This window comes from Mobula hypostoma, chromosome 3, assembly GCF_963921235.1.
Source record: "Mobula hypostoma chromosome 3, sMobHyp1.1, whole genome shotgun sequence".
In the NCBI taxonomy this organism is placed as follows: domain Eukaryota; kingdom Metazoa; phylum Chordata; class Chondrichthyes; order Myliobatiformes; family Myliobatidae; genus Mobula; species Mobula hypostoma.
In genome coordinates, this window is record NC_086099.1 from 206020906 (window position 1) to 206043258 (window position 22353).

General features: G+C 37.9%; 1 protein-coding gene across 4 annotated transcripts in view; it reads left to right on the plus strand.

The window, feature by feature from the left end:
- esyt2b (extended synaptotagmin-like protein 2b) overlaps positions 1–22353 on the plus strand; it is a 200906-nt gene that overhangs the window by 96679 nt on the left and 81874 nt on the right. For all 4 annotated transcript variants that reach the window (XM_063044411.1, XM_063044412.1, XM_063044413.1 and 1 more), the window contains exons 3-6: positions 2654–2788; positions 5667–5743; positions 13855–13927; positions 14690–14779. In XM_063044411.1, the coding sequence (XP_062900481.1) occupies positions 2654–2788; positions 5667–5743; positions 13855–13927; positions 14690–14779 (375 nt within the window). The remainder of the gene's footprint in view (positions 1–2653; positions 2789–5666; positions 5744–13854; positions 13928–14689; positions 14780–22353) is intronic.

Sequence of the window (22353 nt, forward strand, 5' to 3'; positions counted from 1 at the left end):
ATCATATCAGAGGACTTGTCCTGGGACCAGCATGTAAGTGCCATCACGAAGAAGGCACAACAGCAGCTCTACTTTCTTAAAAGTTCATGTAGATTTTGGGGACATGCCAAATCTTCGTCAAATTTTATGGATGCATTGTTGAGTATATCCGAATAGGTTGCAAAACAACCTGGACCACCAATGTCCAGGAACGGAAAACTCTACAGAGTATGGTGGATACAGCCTAGTCCATCCCAGGCAAGGCCCTCCCAACCATTGAATGCATTGACATCGAGTGCTGCCACAAGAAAGCAGCATCGATCATCAGTGAACCTTGCCACCCAACTCATGCCCTCTTCTTGCTTCCACCATCAGACAGAAGGTACATAACCTTAGAATCTACACCACCTGGTTCAGGAACTAGTTATTACCCTGCAACCATCAGGCGCCTGAACAGGCGTGGAGAACCTCATACTCTATTCTGAACTGATTCTACGACTTACAGATTCACTTTTAAGGACTCTTTTTACACCTTATGCTTTCAGTATTATTTTTATTTGCACAGTTTGCCTTTTGCACATTGGTTGTTGTCAGTCTGTCTGTTTATGTATTGCTTTTCTCCTATAAATGCCAGTAAGAAATTGAATCTCAAGGCAGTATATTCTAACATGTCGTACTTTGGTAATAAATTTACTTTCAACTTTGTACTTTTATGTTGTCCACAAACATACTTGTGGTAAATCTGTTGCAATAGCTTTTGGAAACGAAACCAATAACGGGAACCTTTTAAAGAAAATCCAAAATAAATATTGTGAATTATTCAGTAGTGTGAAGCAGAGAATTTACTGGAGTTAATTAATTTAATAGAATCCTGATGCAGATTATCAACTCAAAACTGTGATAATTCCTTTCCTCCCACAAATGCTGCTCAGCCTGCTAAGTTCTTCCAGCTAATGGTTTGCTGGTAGGAATTTTTTAGTGTTCATTTAAATATTATTAAAGTCAAAATAATTTATCTCAAGGTAACACATAGGTGTATATGTCATTTTCTTGGAGGCATTATAAAGAAATACATAAAATTTATGGGGAAAAAAAAACTTTACATTAATAAAGACTGACAAACAACTAATGTGCAAAGGAAGACAAATTCTGAAGCAGCATTGTGTATATTTTTATTCTGCTGTAGCCACTGCTGTGTGCTTTCTTTTTAAAATTCAGTGAAGATTGAATGGTACCTCTAGCTTAAGAGTTTATAAATTTTTTAAAAAAGTAGAAAAGTATTGAGGGTGTCTACTGATCACTGTCCTTGAGGTCAGTTGTAAATGTTCTTGCTTGGAAGGTAGATGAAGACCAATTGGCAGGATTGAAATTGTGTGCCCAAACTTGCTGCCAGGCTCAAAAAAGTAGAATGCTGGATGGGATGAGGGATTTCAAAAACTTGATGTTCCTGGTCACTTTTACTTGTATCTTTCTGCTTCTGAAGATGCTTCCTGCTTGCTTTTGAATAAAGTTATTAATTCCATGCAGTAAATAATACCAAATTATTAACTTGCCTAACAATGTTAAAAGGCAACTGTAACAAGCATAGCTAACTTCTGAAATATACATGAGGAGTATGCCGAAGGTCTAGTGAGTTGTGTTGAGTTGTTGCAGAAATGCACATTCCTTTAACATTGACTTCAATATAACGTGAATAATCAATTCCTTTCTGTTTTAAAGCATTTCAGGAAGCTGCTTTAAAAGAGACTGAGATGACATTCTGTCATCTGAGGGGATGGGGATCTGAATCTGCTGCCTGGAAACATGGTGGAGGTTTAATTAGAACATGGGTGACTATTTGAAGAGCTATAACTTGAGGCTTGCACCTAAAGCTGGGAAATTAAATTAACCAAAAACTATGATTTTGATGAGTAGTAGATCAAGCTCTAAGAGCCCACGAGCTACTCCTGGTCTGAGTTCTTATTTTTTCAATATCTGAGAAGCTGGCACAGAGCTGCAGCAAGTGATGATGCTGTATCATCGCTGCATTGTCCCAGGATTGATTCCACCCCCTTGTGCTGTTTGTGTCGATTAGAACCTTTCCTTTATGAATATTTGGGTTTCCTCTGTGTCTTTCAGTTTCTTCTGTGATCCCAAGCATGTTCTGATACGTAGTTTGGTTGTCTACTACAAATTTTTCCTATTGGCAGAAGAATTTGGGAATTGATGGGAGACAATAGATTACAAGAATATAGTGGAATAGGCTGGTTTTGAAAGCTGTTATAGACTGTATTACCTAAGTGGATCCTCCTGGTGATGCTGCCACATTCTTGAACCCTTAATCTACCTCTTCCATTATTGTCACTTCCAACATCTCTTTTTTTTTTGCACCATCTCAGTTTGCACAATATACTTATTGTCGAGTGTACTGTTTACTCTGTGAGCTTCATGTGAACAAGGAATTTCATTGCACCATGGTGTATATGACAGTAAACCAATATGAATCTGAAATATGACTAAAATGAGTACTATTTTGAGAGTGGTGAAGAGGTAAAGGATCTGATGCATTTACATTAGTTAGTGGAACCAATAGTTTTCACTTGCTCTTAAGGTTTGTAATTCCACAAAATGCTGTATGAAATATCCTTTTTGTGCTCAATCTAGTTTTAAAAATATTTTGTTTTATTTCCTTCAGACGGTGAAACATCTATGGCCATACATCAGTCAGTTTGTGGAGAAATTGTTTAAAGAAACAATTGAACCAGCTGTGAGGGGAGCAAACAGCCATCTCAGTACGTTTACCTTCACAAAGATTGATATGGGAAGCAAGGTGAGAAACAACCACGCCTCAGATCTAGATCTTCACATGAGAAAGCAAAAAAATCGTTGCTGTTACAAATAAATTGAGTGACTAAGTAGGAAACACTGTAAATCTTGAATATTTTGTACTTTCCAGAAACTTTTCCTCTTATGGTGGCAAGTCCATCGCTGCTTTTGAATAAATAATGAATTTTATCCATCTGAGGTCCCCAATATCAGCTTGTCTTTAGCTAATTTGATCTCACCCCTTGCAACGTAAAACACTGCTATGGCAGATGCTGTAGGCTCTGATATTTTTCCAGTTATAACGCTCAAGTTATGTGCTCCAGAGAGCTAGCCAGTATATTCGTTGAACCGTAACTCTGGCATCTATTGAATAAACAAAACTCCCCAGAAATATCCTGTCCACCAAGAGGAATGTTCCATTTCTGGCTATTCACTAGTGTTTGAATCTTCCTGATGTGTCTGATTTTTGGCTTGTGCCTAGGCTCATGTGTTGTTTATTTTGTGCATGTAAGCTGTGTGCCTTGTTGTTTATATCTGTGTTTCTTGTAATTGTGATTTTAGCTACCTTTTATGCTTTGTATAGCACTTTGGTCAACATGGGTTGTTTTTAAATGTGCTTTATAAATAAATTTGACTTGACTATTATCGCCAGATCAGTCCATTGTCAATCATTAGCAATGTGATGGAAGGTATTATCAATACTGCTGTCTAGCTGAAGTTGTTGACCATTAATTTGCTTTCAGTTTTGTTTCCATTCAACCCCTGACATCATTGCAGTCTTACATGGAGTATGGATGGAGGGCTGAGTTCCAGAAGCAAGGGCGAAGTATTGACATAAAGGCAACATTTAACAGTGTCTGGCATCAAGAGTGCTAATAAACTGTACAGCTCTATGACTTGAAATTGTCTAGAGCAGGGGTTCCTAACCTTTTTTTATACCATGCATCCCTATCATTCACTGAGGAGTCTGTAGATCCCAGGTTGGGAGCCCCTGGTCTGGAGGAAGATTCATCCATTTAGCAGTCAGGGCATTGAGTGTAAAAGTTAGGGTGCTATGTTGCGATTCAACAAGGCGATACCTAATTTGAATAATCGTATCCAGTTTTGGGTCTCCCTGTTCATCATTAAACTGGAAAGAGTGGAGAGGTGATTGAAAGTCATGCTGCCAGAACTCAAGGGCCTGAGGTATAGGGAAAGGTTGGGCAGGCGAAGACCTTTATTCCTTGGAACATAGGGGATTGAGTAGTGTCCTTTTATAGATGTGTATAACATTGTGAGTGGTATTGATGGGATAAATGCACATTGTGTTTTTCCCAGGGAAGAGGAAATGAAAGCTAGTGGGCATAGGTTTAATGTGAGAGGTGAAAGACTTAAAAGGGATATGAAGGGGAACTTCTTCAGGCAGGACATGATGCATATAATGAATGAACTGCTGTTGTTGAGTCAGATACAGTAATAACATTTAAAAAAACATTTGGCTAAGTACATAAGGGGTTAGAGGGGTATTTACCAAATGCAGATAAATGGGTCTGGCTTGGTGGACACCTTAGCCAGCATGGATGAGTTGGACTGAAGGGCCTGTTTCCATGCTGTATTACTCGAGCTCTATAAAGAGAGATGGTTCAGTGTTGATTGGTGATTTTATCTCCATAAAATTGAGATTGGGCATATTTAGCTCTCTGGATAATGAAGTAATTCATGCATGCGTACAGTAAGACCTGAATAATATTTGGTTTTAGGCTGGTGAATGGCAATTAGAATTTGTGTTACAGGGGCTATTTCCCATGACTTTCATCTGAATTGCTGTTGCTCTGTTCATCCTCCATAAGCTTTGCTATTGACTAAAATATTTGGTTCAGCCACATGCAGAATTTCTTGTGTTTATGATCAGTCACTTCAATGTTGTGTCTGTAGAGCAGATAAGCTCAGTTCACATCATGCTTTAATGTTGAAATGTAATGCTGTTCCTTACTAGCTGCTGAGTCAAAGTCTGCTCAAAATGTCATCCAAATCTTTATTGCTTTCCATGGCTGCAGTGACAGACCAGCATAATTTCAGTTACTTTATTCTATCTATCACCACCACTGACTACTTTTCAACCCCATTTTATTGTGCATTCATATGAAGGCATAGAAAAGACTGTCTTGAAGTCATTTGGAATTGTATCTTCATTTCTGTCATCTTGTCCTGTATTCACTTTGTACTTCGATGTTGATTTGCTAAAGCACCGGTTTATGCTTTAAGCCTTCGTAAAACCATGAACTCTCCCACCCTGGTTATTACTTCTGGTTCAGTATTCTGTTTGCCTTTCAAATTCACAGGGATGCTGCTGTCAATTTGCTTAGTGCAAAACTCAAACTGTTTGAACAAAACTTAATTTTCCTACCCAGTGGTGTCAAACTTCATTTTCCTATCCAACACCAACAGTGATAAATCCAGCAGTACAATCTTTTTCTCTTTACTACCTTGCCTCAAACCCCTCTTTCTAGCAAATCCTCTACCCTTGTCTGTACCTCAAAACAGAATTTTTAAAATTAAATTGTACATCACGCTCTCCTGCTTTCTTGTGTCATTTAAGCTAAGCCTTCCTTGGGCTGCATTTGGTCTGCATTCTACTTTATCACTTGCTTTTCCTGTTGTTCCATTTTAACTCTTGCTCTATTAGCACTATTCCGGACTCTTCGCCTGCCAATAATGATCAGAAGAAAAGTCCTTTCCCACCCATGTACTGTTTTCCTATACTGTGTCGTAGATGTCCATTCTGAAGGAGAGTTTGTTTTTAGTTTCCTGATATGTACTTTTATGAAGTTTTTTTTATCATCAGATGCTGGGAAGGGTTTTCTACTCACTTAATTGCTATCTCTTTATTCTTCTCCTTTCAGCCTCTACGAATTGATGGGATTAAGGTGTACATAGAAAATGTGGACAATAGACAAGTTATATTAGACCTTCAAATCAGGTAATTTACATACACTTTTAGGTTGGGTGTACATGAAGAGTATTTTTGATTGTGAAATCAGGAGAAGAAAAGAGAAAGTATTGATTTGGATTATCTTGGGATTTGCTTTCATGTGTAGTAATTATTTTAAGGCTGTTGGCTTGCAATTATTTTCATTATTTCTTGAAGGTACTTTGACCTTGTTTCACTTATGCTGGGGTTCATTTGGCACCATTCAAGTGGCCGTCCTCCAAGTCAAGAAATTTCTGCTGTCTAGTTGATCAAATGAGCATTATGATTAAGGTTACAGATTGCTGAAGAGTATACTGATGTTGAAAATCCATGTTATTTTGCCTTGCACAACTAAAAGTACTTGTTACTAATTGCAAAATCTCCATAATTGACCTGGCTGAAATTAGCTAGCTGCATGGACTAAGGGTTCAAAATCAGACCACCGTGAACAGGCTAAAGCTACACACTTAATAAACTTGCTAACGTATTGAGTGAAACCACTTCATACTAGTACAGCTAACTTTATGGCATCTTCCCCAATTCATTAACATTGTTTAACATCTGTGCTGTTGAAAGCAAGAGAAGTTTCTGCAAAATTCTGGTGTTCACAATAGTGTCATGAGGCAGATAAAGAGAAAGATCCTACCAAACCAGGTTATCGATGTTCTCTGTTTAATCTGTATTAGTCCATTGCCTCTGTCAACCAGTCTCAGCTATAGTTTTGATCGTTGGTCTGCTGTTTCCACTTGTGAATTCTGTATTGCTGTTGTCCAGGCTTACACAGTTACTACTATTAGTGTAATGTGTCAGAATTCTACATAGTCTAATGAGTATAATTTCTGCATAATTGCTTCCAGACATGTCACTTCCTTTATTTCAATCTGTTCCGTTGAATGTAGGCACTCTAATAATCCCAAATATGTAACTTAAAGTTGCATGAAGATGAGGAGTTGGACAATCAAAGTCAGGACTGCATAAAAAGAGCCGCCCTTTAATCAGGGCGGCAATGAAGATTTTAAAGAGGGTTTTGCAGCAGTTTACATAAGAACATAAGAAATAGGAGCAGGAGTAGGCCATCAGGCCTATCGAACCTGCCCGGCCATTCAATAAGATCATGGCAGATCTGTCCGTAAACTCAGCTCCATCTACCTGCCTTTTCCCCATAACCCTTAATTCCCTAACTATGTAAAAACCTATCCAACTGTTTCTTAAATATATCTAGTGAGGAAGCCTCAACTGCTTCCCTGGGCAGAGAATTCCACAGATTCACCTCTCTCTGGGGAAAATAGTTTCTCCTCACCTCCATCCTAAATCTTCTCCCCTGAATCTTGAGGCAATGTCCCCTAGTTCTAGTCTTACCTACCAATGGAAACAACTTTCCTACTTCTATCTTATCTATCCCTTTCAAAGTTTTGTATGTTTCTATAAGATCCCCCCCTCATTCTTCTGAACCCCAGAGAGTACAGTCCCAGACGACTCAATCTCTCCTCAGAGGTTAACCCCTTCATCCCTGGAATCAACCTAGTGACCCTCCTCTGCACTGTCTCCAAAGCCAGTATATTCTTCCTCAAGTATGGAGACCAGAACTGCACACAGTACTCCAGGTGCGGCCTCATCAGTACCCTGTATAGTTGCAGCATGACCTCCCTACTCTTGAATTCAATTCCTTTCCATTTGCCTCCTTAATAACCTGTTGTACCTGCAAGCCAACTTTTTGCGATTCATGCACAAGCACTCCCAAGTCCCTCTGCACAATAGCATGCTGCAATCTTTCACCACTTAAATAATAATCTGCTCTTCTATTATTCATTCCAAAGTGGATGTTCTCGCATTTCCCAACATTGTATTCCATCTGCCAGACCTTGGCCCGCTCACTTAACCTATCTATATCCCTCTGCAGACTCTCCACATCATCTGTACAATTTGCTTTTCCACTCAGTTAAGTGTCAGCAGCAAATTTTACTATGCTACACTCATTCCCCTCTTCCAAATCATCAATGTAAATGGTAAACCGTTGCGGGCCCAGCACTGACCCCTGCGGCACCCCACTCATAACTGACTGCTAATCGGAGAAACACCCACTTATACCAACTCTCTGCCTTCCATCGGTTAACCAATCCACTATCCATGCCAATACACTTCCTCCAACTCCATGTATCCATATCTTATTTATAAGTCTCTTGTGCGGCACCTTATCGAACTTCTGGAAATCCAAGTATACAACATCCACCTGTTCCCCTCTATCCACTGCACTCATTATGTCCTCAAAGAACTCCAGTAAGTTTGTCAAACAGGACCTGTCCTTTCTGAATCCATGCTTTGTCTGTCTAATAGAACCACTCCTTTCTAAATGTTTCGCTATTTCTTCCTTAATGACAGCTTCAAGCATTTTCCCGACTACAGATGGTAAGCTAACTGGCCTATAGTTGCCCGTCTTTTACCTACATCCTTTTTTAAAAAGTGGTGTGACATTTGCTGTCTTCCAATCCGCCAGGACCTGCCCAGAGACTAGAGAGTTTTGATAAATGATTACCAATGCGTCTACTATAACCTCCGCCAATTCCTTCAGCACCCTGGGATGCACCCCATCAGGACCAGGAGACTTATCTGCCTTCAGGCCCTCTAGTTTGCTCATCACTATTTCTTTAGTGACAGTGATTTTATCAAGGTCGTCACCTCCCATTTCATCCATAACATCCTTCTTTGGCATATTAGACGTGCCCTCCACCTTGAAGACCGACACAAAATAGTCGTTCAATGCCTCAGCCATTTTCTTATCACCCAATATTAATTTCCCCTTCTCGTCTTCCAAGGGACCCGTGTTGACTTTAGCCACCCTCTTCCGCTTTATATATTTATAAAAACTTTTGCTATCTGTTTTAATATTTTGTGCTAATTTACTTTCATGCTCTATCTTCCCTTTCCTTATTTCTTGTTTAGTTGTTCTCTGTTGCTTTTTAAAGTTTTCCCAATCCTCCAGTTTCCCACTACTATTTGCGACTTTGTACACGAGCTTTTAATTTGATACTATCTTTTATTTCCTTAGTTATCCAAGGCTGACTCTCCCCACACTTACGGTCCTTACTTTTGACTGGAATATACTTTTGTTGAGCACTCTGAGTTTCTCTGCATTGAGTGACCGATCAGCAAGAGAGATTCACTAGAAAGGTGGAATGCAAGTGATGTAGGTGCAACTGGAGCAGCCATTTTTCTGAATGTGCCAATCTTTAGAGTGGCTTTGGCTCATCAGACAGGCGAGATCAGGCTTGGGTGAGGTAACACATCTTGTAAGTTACTCTTTTTCTCTGTTTTTATGATAATTCCTCATCTGTTAGGGCATAGCAGTTGAGAGAGAATGGCTCCAGGGGCAGTGTTTTGTGCTCTGTGTGGGATGTGAAAGTCTCGGAGACCTCCAGTCTCTCAGATAAACACCAGGTGCACTGAGTAGCTCCCGAGAGAACTGTTTTCAGAACTGGAGCTGCAGCTCGATGACCTTCAACTCATACAGGAGAATGAGGAGTTGATAGACAGGAGCTACAGGGAGGTAGTCACCCCTAGATTGGAGAAACTGGGTGACTGTCAGGAGAAGGAGGGGAAATGCACAGCCAGTGCAGAGTACATCTGTGGCTGTTCCCCTCAATAATAATTATTGTACAACTTTAGATACTATTGAGGGGGTGAACAGGCAATTTGTAGTAAGGAGAGGCTGATAATGGGGCAAAATTGCAGTCAACAAGATGAGTTACAACGTAAAAGGTAGACAAAAAGGCTGAAGATGTTATATTTGAATGCGTGCACTGTACGGAATAAGGGAGATGAACCTGTAGCACAGTTACAGATTGGCATGTATGATATTGTAGGCATTACTGAACCATAGCTGAAAGAAGATTATAGCTGGGAGCTTAATGTCCAAGGATACACTTTATGTCAACTGGCTGGAAGGCAGAGGGGGTGTTGTTGCTTTGTTGGTTAAAAAATGAAATTCAATCATTAAAAACAGGTGAGATAGGGTTGGAAGGTGTTGAATCATTGTGGATAGTGCTAAGGAACTGCAAGGGCAAAAAGTCCCTGATGGGAGTTGTATACAGACTCCCAAACAGTAGTAAGGATGTGGCCTACAAATTACAACTGGAGGTAGAAAATGCATGCTAAAAGGGTGATGTTGCAATAGTCATGGGAGACTTCAACATGCAGGTAGCTTGGGAAAATCAGGTTGGTGCTGGATTCTAAGAGGAGGAATTTCTAGAGAACCTATGAGATGGATTTTTAGAGCAACCCCTGGTTGAGTCTACTAAGGGATCAGCTATTCTGGATTGGGTATTATGCAATGAAGCGGAATTGATTAGAGAGCTTAAGGTAAATGAATCCTAAGGGGAAAGTGATCATAACATGGTCAAATATATCCTGAAATATATGGAGAAGTAAAGTCAGATTTTTCAGTACAGTATTACAGCAGAGTAAAGCAATTAACAGAGGCATGAGAGAAGAATTAGCCAGAATTGACTGGAAAAGAAAATTTGATTGGAGAAAAAATACAAAAGTCTGAGGTGCAAAGGGACTTGGGAGTTTGTTTTCAGGATTCCCTAAAAGTTGACGTGATTTGCAGGTCGAGTCTGTGGCGACGATGGCAATTGCAATATTAGCATTCAGTTCAAGAGGACTAGAACATAAAAGCAAAGATGTGACATTGAGACTTTATAAAGCACTGGTGAGGCTTCACTTGGAGTATTGTGAGTGGTTTTGGGCCCCTTATCTTCAAAAGGATGTGCTGAAACTGGAGAGGGTTCAAAGGAGGTTCATGAAAATGATTCCAAGATTGAATGGCTTGTCATATGAAGAGCGTTTGATGCCTCTGGGCTTGTATTCACTAGAATTCAGAAGAATGAGGGGTGCCTTAATTGAAACCTATCAAATGGTGAAAAGGCCTTGATAGACTGGATGTGGAGAGGATGTTTTCTATGGTGGGAGCATCTAAGACCAGAGGATACAATCGAGGGGCATCCTTTTAGAACAGAGATGACGGGGAATTTCTTTAGCCAGAGAGTGGTGAATCTGGAATTCTTTGCAATAGGCAGCTGTGGAGGCCAAGTCTGTCTGTCTGTCTATCTATCTATCTTTTTTTTTAAGGCAGAGGTTGATAGATTCTTGATTGATCAGGGTATGAAGGGATATAGGGGAGAGAAGGCAGGAGACTGGGGCTGAGAGGAAAATTGGATCAGCCATGAGCGACGGAGGAGACTCGATGGGCCAAATGGCCTAATTCTGCTCCTATATCTTATGATCTCATGATAATGTTCTAGCTAAGGAAAAGAAGTTAATGTGGGACGTGGCTTTTAGAGATGGATAATACTCAGTAAAACTTCCAGGAGCTAATAATGACCATAGGCTGCATTACCTAGTATCCTAGCTCCCTATTGTATGCAATGAATTTTGTTATTCTCTTGCTGAACATTAACCACAAAACTACTTCCACCATGCAATTTAGTCATTTATTCCAGAAGTCACTCTTCCTGAAATGCAACAGCTTTTGACGTTTGACCCAGTTTAGATTTGCATAATTGTTGTGCAACCCCATTAGTTTTTCCTAAGTTTGTTTATTTGAATTCATACATCCTGTTCAAATTCTTTAACTATCATAAATACTTTAGTCAGTTATCTTAAAGTATATTTTCAACGTTAAGAATAAATTCACGATTGCAATAAATAAATTTTGAACTCTGTATCATGACGTTTTCATTCGAACTTCTGGAGTCTTGCTCTTGCATTATAAGAAGGTCACAGACAGAAAATGTTGCTGAAGTTGGACATGATTCATTTATTTCCTGAAATAATGCTGTGAGGTTCCAGTTAATTTCCTCTGAAGTATTACCAAGCATGATATCAATCTGATGCATTGTTTCTTTCTCCACAGATGCTGCCTAATCTATGGTTTGTTTCTGATTTGTTCTCCTTTTATTTCAGATTCCAACATCCTAAGTATTATATGTAAAAACAGAAAATGCTGAGAATACATGATGGATCAGGCTATACTGACAAATAAAGGAGTTTCAGATGGGTAGCCCCTTTTGCCAGACTTGTATTGTTTAACTGACAGTATCTTAGATTTGTTCCAGTTAAACATTTTTTGTTTCAGCATTAATCTTTAGCAATATTACTGTTTGCAATTAAATGATACAGTACCATTATTTGCAAATTCCTGATCAGTATTCCACTTGATTTGGGAAAAAAAATCATGTTCCTTGTGCTTTGAATTGAATTGAATTGACTTTATTACTTGCATCCTTCATATACATGAGGAGTAAAAGTCTTTACATTAAGTCTCTGTCTAAATGTGCAGTGTGCAATTTATTGATTTGAAAGCATGTTGAACTAAAATCATTTTGATATAGATTTATTTGTGCATCGGTGGACATTTCGATTTTGAAATTCATGAGTTGTGCAGATATTATGCTTTAAAAGCTATTTAGATTTTAGGGAAATGTTAGTGAAGTCAAATGGTATGAACCGTCCACAATTGTCATATGGCCAAATCACTTGTTCAGATTTTGTTGCATTATAATACTGTAGCTTCTAGTTTTTAAAAATTAGCTGCAGCATCAATATGTTTTGTTCTGCTACCAAAACTGGATTTTAATGTTAATTTCAATCCTGGCAGTGCGGGTCTATATTATGTGCTTTAACTTTACTGATTGCATTATTTCCTCATTCAGTAAATTTTAAGAGATTGTCAAGTCTGCAAAACAGTAACTGCAGATCTTTTTATTTATAGAGTTTTACTCAAAACAAGGTAATAAATCAAGGCGTATATATCATTTATTTGTATAAATGAATTAAACTTTTAAATGCATTTTCCTCCAGTGGTGCTGGTTACACCTTTCAGAGCCATCAAAGAATCTGAGAAGCTTTAAGAAGTCAGTGGTTTTGACTGTTTTGTTCTACAGTTCTGAACGTAGATGTCTGGATGACATGCACATATTCAGCTGTCATCACTTGTAACTTGGTTGCTCAGCTACATTGTCTAGTGTTCCTCTACTGCCATGTTATTGATGTTGTGCCATTTCCACCAAGACACTATCCAAACTGGATGGCTGTGAATCAGACTAGTAGGTTGACTTTTGAAGAACCTAATAATTTTTTTTTCTAGTAGAATGAAATAAACATGGGTTTGTGTTGTTTGTTTCTTTAACATAAATTTTACAATTTTTATTACATTTTCCCCCGAGTACTGGTAAGGAAAGTATTTTCTCCACGGAGGGTGGAAGGGTAATTCACAAGTGAGCGAGTCTTCAGATACTTTTTGGAAACAAATTGGAATATCAGGATGGTTGATGTTGGGAAATGGCATACTAGTGCAGCGTAAAACACTTTGAGATGGAGGTTAGAGTGGAACTTTTACTCCAATGCAGAGTGTTGGCCCAAAATGTCATCCGTCATTTTGCTTTCTGAGATGCTGCCTGACCTGCTGAGTTCTTTCTGCATTTTGTCTTCTGCTTTAGATCCCAGCAACTGTAGCCTCTTGCATCTTGTTTATCTCGAACCTATGGTACTATGATATAAAAATACTATGCACATTTGCCTCCCCATACCATTTATAAAATACTCAAGAATTGTATGAAAAGTAGTGGTCACACCTGAATTAAAAAAAATCAATCTAAAAATAAAGTTAAAATTGATATTTGTGTAAGGTTCTCATTCTCTGGGACCTATAAGTGACTTAAAATACAATGCATGTGCATAGCTGAATTAAAAATTAAGGGAAAGTCGGTGGGTTTGTTCACACCTATGGATAGAGAACATTTTTGCAGAACTCTGAAATCTGTACTTTTCTCACTGAGAATCATCTTTATCTTTTGTTCCTAGAGCAGGGCATTGCTGCTGTGGTTGAAGTGCCTGCAGTACTGCGTATTTGCCTTACCTTTCTGAACTTTTTAGTAGACTTTCAGAATGATTTTCTTTTGCATTGTTTGTTTTGTAATTTTATGTCTTTGTACTGTACTTCTGCCACAAACAAACCTCATGCCATATAAGACGATGATAATAAGCCTTATTTTGATCAGTGATTTTACAGAAAGTACCTTTTGGCATGTTGCCTATACACTGTATTTTCTTTATTTTCTCAGCTATGTTGGAAACTGCGATATAGACATTGAGATCAAAAGGTACTTTTGCAGAGCTGGTGTAAAAGGCATCCAGGTGGGTGACTGATTTGCTATGATTCTTTAAATTATTTTGGGAGTTTTATTGAAGTATGAATATTTGGATTTTTTTTGTGAGATATGATTAATTGATTTGGACAGATTTTATGCACATATGAAACAGGAATTAACCTTCATGCAGCAAATTTCAATATTTTGAAATTTTGTATGAGGATTACAGTCATTTTGTTCTGAGAGATGTGGTAATGGTGCAGGGTCACAGTGAAATTAATCATGATTTATAGGGGGAATGGCCTTTTCATCCATATTCTTCTGTTAAATTACTGAGTATTATTTCTGTTGCATCAGAAAATATTACCCATGGTACTTGGAATTGCATATCGCTTAGAATTGTGAAATGAGGCAAAATGTTGCGTGTTTCGGATTAAGCTTTCTACTTTTTTTTTCTAATTTTTTTCTAAATATTTTTGTTCTATCGTTTGTGAAGTCTTCCTTATTAATGTGTTTTAATGCTTTGTTCCCTCAATGTTTTGCTGTGTGTAATGTTTTTAAACACATGAATGTCTACTTGGGTTGAATCTCCTGTAAAATGTCATCTTCCATGCCCAAATATTAAATATTAAGTGAGGCAGCATTTAGTACATATTTGGCATTATAACCTGGTGACTTCAATAAATATCTCAAAAAATAATGAAAATTCTCGATACCTCTGGTGTGTGATGAGTGCAAATTAAGTCTTAACTAATTTGTGAAAATCAACTGTCTTTTCTGAAATACGATCTTATTAATATACTTGCAGATGAACGGCACACTTAGAGTAATTCTGGAGCCCCTTATCGGTGACATGCCATTGGTTGGGGCGCTAACACTCTTCTTTCTCCGCAGACCTGTGAGTATAGCTATCAACTCCTTGAACTGAGTTTGTAGTTGACTTGATATTTAAAAATGAAAGTACCTCTATTGGTGTTAGCCGCTGTCCATTGCATATTCTCATATTTGCACAACAGCATGGTGTCTAAGTAATGTAAGTAACTTTTACAAGTTCTTGAGTTTGAGTGGTTATGCCTGAAGTAGTAATGATTTCCAATAGTTAGACCACAATTGGACACAAATGTAAGATTATAAAGATAGAATTAAAAATGTCTTTACGCACAGGTTGTTAAAATTTGTAATTCTGCATTCCAAGGATTTATTGAAGTTCTTAAAATTTTTCAGTTGAAACTGGGCAGTGTTATTTGATGGGGGGGATAGAAAGTTAAGTGTGTCAGAGAGAACAAAGTAAGTTCAATGTCTTGAGCAGAGAAATGGTTCCGGTGAATGGTCATAGTCTTTTTCTCCCCCAGGGTAGGTGTATGTGAAACTAGAGGGCACAGGGTTAAAGTGAGACAAAAGAAATGTAAAGGGCACTTGACAAAAATCTCTTTCACACAGAAGGTGGTGGTAGGTGGAACAAGAGGAAGTGGTATAGTTGGGTACAGTTACAACATTTAAAGACACTTTCTTTGCTAAACACTGCCAAATAGGAACAGCTCTTATCGACAACGGTGTGCATATGCAAGTTTGGCTATGATTCTAAATCAGTGGCTTAGGTGTAATTCCTTCTGTCTCCTTGCTATTAATGTTGTCCGATGTTATAAGTGTATACATGTCAAAGTCCTTACTAGAAATGATTTCCTAAACTGTTTAAGTAATGTCTCAAAATGTATGGCAATTCTAAATTTAGGCACTTTGTCCATATTTAGCCTTGAGTACAGTACAGTACATTCAAAGCATGTGGCACATTAATTGTGAAACTGAGGAATCAAATAATTGAGAGTAATTTTTTGTTTGATATATTCAGTGGGTATACAGCTTTTAAGAAATTGAAATGGTGCAGAAAATTGAAGACTTTGATCCATTTTAACATAAAAGGAAAGACATAAATACAAAGAGATTACAATGTGGGTGTGGGTATTTTAGCCCAGACTTTCACATTAACATTACACTTAATTTTTTTTTTTGTTGTCATTTAGTCACACTTAAATAAATAGTGAATTATAATGACAGGTAGGGAAATATGAGAGGCATTTGGGCATAATAAATCCCACAGATAATTTTAAGGTGAATATTTTGGTTAGATGCTTCAGAAAGTAATATTGACTAGATCTTCAGGAAAACAGTCTCCTCCTTCATAGTCTTTTGGATTTCAGCAGAATAGATGTGATCATTTGCCTAAAGTCGTAAGCCCAAAACCTTATAATGCAGAGATGAGTGTATAGAAAATGGACTGAGCCATCATTTAGTAATACCAACAGCAGTTAAAGGTTTATGCAATCTGTAGCAATTCCTTTAATTCCACTTTGTTTTCAAAATATGATATAATCTGCATTTAGTTTAATAGTATACACCAATGGATTAATATTTTGGATCTTATTTTCCTGCCAGTAAAATTTAAAACAAAGAATCTTGCACTTGGAAGCAAGACAGTGAATTGTGAAAAGATTTAGTTACTGTAGTGGAAAACTAAGTGAGCAAATGACAAGCCTTTCAACTAGAGTCAGTAAAGATACAACTATTAGAAGGAAACTGGGGCATCTAAAATTAGATCTCTCTGGATGCCAAAAGAACTAGAGGTCACAACAGAAAGAAAGCACAGTAAGTTGACTATGAACATCAGGTGCAGAATACAGTGGGAATCCATTGTTGTGGTAAAAGTTCATCAATTTGAAATAGTTTATTGGAAGCTTCTCCATTTGCTGAGATTTCCTCATTTAGTCTCTTTATTTAAGATTTTCAGCATCTGCAGTATTTTGCTATTGCTTTTGTTTTTGTCAATACAGAAACCATAGAGGAAGTTGTAATAGGGAAAACAGAGGGATTGAGGAACAAAATTGAAAATCAAAAGACAAAACTTTTATAAGCATAAAAAGCAAAATATTAGTTAAAGCAGTGGTGGATTTAGAGGAACAAAAATTGTGATTGAACCACAGAATAAGTACTTTTCATCCGAGTGTACAGAAGATAATATTAATGAAACAGTAAAGGAAGAGCAAAAGAGATACAGGGTAAAAATAGATGTAAAGGAGTGGTGGAGAAGCTGTTAACAATTTATAAATCTTTATTTGCCACATGTACATCAAAACACAGTAAAATTCATTGTTTGTATCAAACCAAATCAGCGAGGATTGTGCAAGTGTTGCAGTATTTCTGGTGCCAACGTTGCATGCCTGAGACTCACTAACCATAACCCGACATACTTGGAATGTGGTAGGAAACCATAGCACCTGAAAGGAAACTCATGCAGTCATAGGGAGAATGTACAAACACCTTGGATTCAACAGCAGGAATCAAACCCTGATCTTACTGGTGGTGCTCTGAAGTGTTGCGTTAACTGCTGTAGGGGAGATTTCTTCATTCGTACAGCTGATTTGGAGCAGCGATTACATATGCACAATAAAAATAAAGAATGCTGGAAATACTCAGCAGTTCAGGCAACTTTTCTGGTTAGAAAAGTAAATAACTTTTCAGTTAGCCTTTCATCAAAGGTCTGAAATAATGCCTTAAAGCTAGCTATGTTTTCTATCTGCAGATGTTGTATTGAGCTTTCTTAGGATATTGTGTTTTTATTTGAGATTTCACTCAAATGCAGCATTTAACTTTTTAAATTATATACCCGACCTAAAGTAATTTCACCATTCTAATGATGTTGAGTAGAGGAAATCTATTTCAAGAATGTCAATATGAAATTTATCCATTGAGCCATGGTTTGTTATCTAGTCCCTGATTATTTAATCATGGTTACCATAGTATAATTTAGCAGAGCTGCTATTGATGATTCCAGATGGCTAAACCTGCTAACAACATGCTCAATTGGTACATTATTCGAGATGGGAAAATGACAGATCACTGTCAAGGGGAAAGTAACTTATTTCAAGGCTACAGAGTACCTCATACATTTTGACTACAAAGTTTGCATGCACATTATTATTATTAGAAATACTGAATATTTTATTTCTCTGAAAAAAAATAATTACATGGAGCTTGTTGAATTATGATTTTGATTTTTTTTATTGTTGGCTATACCAGCCATTTGGGGATGCCTTCATTTACGATGATACTTGCTCTGAAGGAGTAATGGTACAGGTACAGAACCAGGATTAATATTCTGTCTGAGGAGAAAAAAAAGATAGTAAAAATAGGTTTTTAGTACTTTGCTTTCTATATTATGTTCTTGGCCCAGTTTTGAATTGTCTTCTGACTTTCCTGAGATCAATGAAGCCTATTCACTTCATTGTTGCTCATGCATTTAGAATTATTTTAAAGCTTCCACCATAATGTCTGCATCTGTTTCTTTAATTGTGTTAGAATGCACTGAATATCCTGGTATCATGAGTTTGTATATCTTTTCAAATGGAGCAAAAAACTATTCTGTCAACTCGATTCTCCAGAAATTTTTATCATTCCTTTTATTTTTGTGTAAAAATAATTACATGTGATTCTATACTTCATTACACCTAACACGAAAATAGTCCCAAATTCCCTTAACGTACTTGCTTGATTGCCTTGGTTCTTGTGCTCTCATGAGGTATGTTCAGCAATTATCAAAGTCTTTCCATTTGCTGATTCATGCTTTAGATATCTTCTGAACTTTAGCCTGTTCATCTCTGATTTCAGTGCAGTACCCAAAAGGTCATATTTTGCACAAAAGCTGGGACACTAACCTCTGCTTACGTGCTCCAGGAAGCCTGAGTACTGAAAGTATGACCAAACTTTATAGATGAGGCTAACTAAAATCAAACTCAAGGCTGTCTGATGTGTAGTACTATATTTAGTTTCGTACACAACATGGAGTCAACACCTTCAGGAAAGAAAAAAAAAGGGAAGAAAGAAAATATATTTGTAGAGATTTCAGGTCACTCTGTAATTACTGTGTCAGGGGAGCCAAATCACAGTCATGTCATTGGCTTATCCTGTAGCTGTGCTGTGCCTGGCTTCCAGTACCAGCCCTTAATTGCGAAACATTTTTTTGTGCTAACAGGTTTTACAGTTACCTCAGTGTGCAATTGATTAGCCAGAATATTCTGCTTTATTTCAAGCCCAGTCATTTTTCTTAAAACTCATTAGCTGGTAATCATAAACATGAGTATTATGCATCTACTTCAGTTATGAGCTTGCCCTTGAAATCAAATCGGCAGACTTCTGAGAGAATTACACCCCTACCCAGAATTCTGTGATGTGATGAAAATAAATAAAAATGAGGTTATTTACAAAATAATGGGCAAATTGTGGGCTACAAATTAATTGCTAGTGTAACACCAATACTTTTGTGTCAGTTAAATATTTGAGGAATGATTTTATTATTAAGAGCTCAGGCAATGAATAATGCATGATCTTTGAATGGGAGCACCATCAAACTTAATTTTCTGAGGGCAAAAAGTGAGTGCTGTTACCAAAAGTTTTTAAATCAAGTGAAATTTATTTTGGTATGTTATAAGTTGTATGTTAAATTATTAGGCAGTTCTTGGGGGATCAATCTGAATTTCAGTCTAGTACTCTGGATTTTGAAATGCCTGAAGAAAGCTAATGGGAGTACCGACTGTCATAGGTGGTGCAAGAAAGGGTGGGTGGTATTTTGGGAAATGGTATGCTGTATTCGAATGTAGTGTTTGTGTGCTTCTGTCATAGAAACTGAGCATTTAGTCATTTCTGTAATGCTCTTTCTCCTCTTAGAGCAGTTGCAGAGATTTCCAAACATGGCATGGATGTGGAATTATTTCAGGAAATCTGAGAATCTTCTAAAGATTAGCTTTATTTGTCAGATGCCCATTGAAACATACAGTGAAATGTATTACAAACAAGAGAAAATCTGCAGATGCTGGAAATCTAAGCAACACACACCAAATGCTGGAGGAACTTAGCAGGCCAGGCAGCATCTATGGAAAAATGTGCATTCGACGATTTGGGATGAGCATTTTGTGTGTATTGAAGTGAAATATTATTTGCATCATGGCCAACAAAGTTGGAGGATGTGCTGGTAGCAGCCTGCGAGTGTCATCATGCTTCTGGTACCAACATAGCATGCTCACAACTTACTAACCCTTACTAAGCCATACATCTTTGAAATGTGGAAAAAAACTGGAGCTTCTGAAAGAAACCCGCATAGTCATGGAGAGAACGTACAAACTCTTTATAGGCAGCAGTGGGAATTGATCCCCGACCTTTTGATGGTTGGTCCTGTAAAGTGTTATGCTAATTGCTACTCTATTATGTTGCACCCCTCTCCCCCCCCCCCCCCGGTGTATTGTCCGTTATCCTAGAGATTGTAAGTGACAATGGAGCTTGGAAAAGCATGCTTGTTTTTGGGAACTTGGCGCCAGGCACATAGACTATATGTGACCTGAATTAGAACTAGTTGAGTATTGCAGTGGGAAGTTTAAGAAAGGGAAAGCATTAGATTGGGATGTTGTTGAGAGGCCTCTCCACAGACAATCAAAAGGATCCTCCTCATCATTCCAAAGTTGTATGTGGTTTCGTGAAGTGCAAAGGACAGGATCTTTATCACATAACAGATCAAAAAAAAATCATAGATATCAATGTCAACATATTACATGTCCTTTTTCAATTTCATGTAAGCCTTTGCCTCAAACCAGAGGGAATGTGAGAATCCTTCAGCTGATTTGGTTGATCTCAAGGTATTAGTCAATCTCTACTGTATGGTGATGCACAAGTTGCAATCCCAAAAAACAGGTCTATCACAAACCTAATCCCTGTACAGACTAGAAATAACCAAGGTTAGACCTTTGCACCAGATCACTTCTCAATCTGCTGTGCTTCAGTGCTGTATTTCACTGTGTATGCTCTGTTGGGGTGGAGTTAATTCATAGGTCAAATGGAAAACTGTTCAATCTTTGTGTCTCTACTTCATAACGAAAATCGCTCAAACCTCATTTGTCAATTTACAGTACACTGGAAAACAATGGTGAGGGATGTCCATTGTGATGATTATAGGTGAGAGCAGGCAAATATACTGTGTAGTTATAATCAAATTCCCCCCCCCACCCCCATTCTTGGCCTCTCAAGCTCACAATGTGTCATCTGTTTCCCAAGTATTGGGAGAAAGAGCACAGGTGATGGAACAACTCAACAATTATCAAAATATACAGGGTTTGTCATTGTTCTAGAACAAAGAAAAAATCGCCTACTAGAAGAACTTGGATTTTGCTCCAGCTTCCAACGTAGAATAAGGAGTACTGAACAGTACAGGCCCTTCAGCCCATGATGTTGTGCCAACTCTGTAACCTACTCTAAAATCATTCTAACCCTTTCCTCTCACAGAACCCTCCACTTTTCTATATGTGTTAACATCTGCAGTGTCTTGTGCTTCTCTGCTTGTCCTGCCTTTGTACAGTTTCAGCCATAATTCACTGTGAGTGATGTTGCTGCTGGTTTTTCACCATTGTCCATCTGATTTTTCTGCTGATCACTTAAATCTGTACTCCTTGCCCTTCAGCCACTGTTAATGGTTTTTGTATTTTATTACTTAGCCAATGACTCAGTCATTTTCTGATGATGCCTTATTTAATGAATATAAATTCCAAATCTAGGATGGAATTTCAATTCAGTATTGTTGATTGAGCCTCTGGATTACCATTCTGGTAACTTAAATGATTTTAAACACTTCCTACCAGAGAGTCCTAGAACTGTACAACATAGAAACATGCCCTTCATGGCCTGACCAAAGCCTGTCTATACTAATTCCACTTCTCTGCACTAATTCCAAATCACTCTGTGCCTTGCTCATTCAAATATCTGTGTAGATGTTTTTTAAGTAATGTTACTGCTCTTGCCTTCACCGCCACTTCTGTTCTAACCTTCTGGACCCGTCTACCATCTGGGATTCTGTTAAAGGCCATGTGAAAACAATTATACCTGCTGTTGCCATGAAAATCAAATCGCGAGACATGATTTATTGTGCACAGAGCCATAAAGGCTATTCCAAATTAGTTCTTGCCTTTCCAAATGCAAGTAAATATCTGTCAGAATCTTCTCCAATAACTTTCCCTCTAGTCTAGTTTCCTGGTTTATCCCTGACACACTTCTTAACTAAATGCACAACATTAGCCATCCTCCAGCCTTCTGGTGTCTGGTCTTTGGCTAATGACAATAAGAAAAAGTTCAAAGTAAAATTTATTATTAGAGTGCAAACATGTCCCCACATGCAACCCTGAGATTCTTCTTCTGCAGGCAAACTTAGCAAATCTATAAAACAGTAACTATAAACAGGATCCTTAAACTATAAACGTCAGGAACTGTAAAACACCTTTGATACGGTCCGCAACAGTGGTGTCATGAGCAAACTTGTATATGGTGTTGGAGCTGTATTTAGCCACACAGTCATAGGTATAAACAGAGTAGAGCAAGGAGCTAAGTACACATCCCTGTAGTGCTCCTGTGCTGATGGACATTGTGGAGGGATGTTTTTGC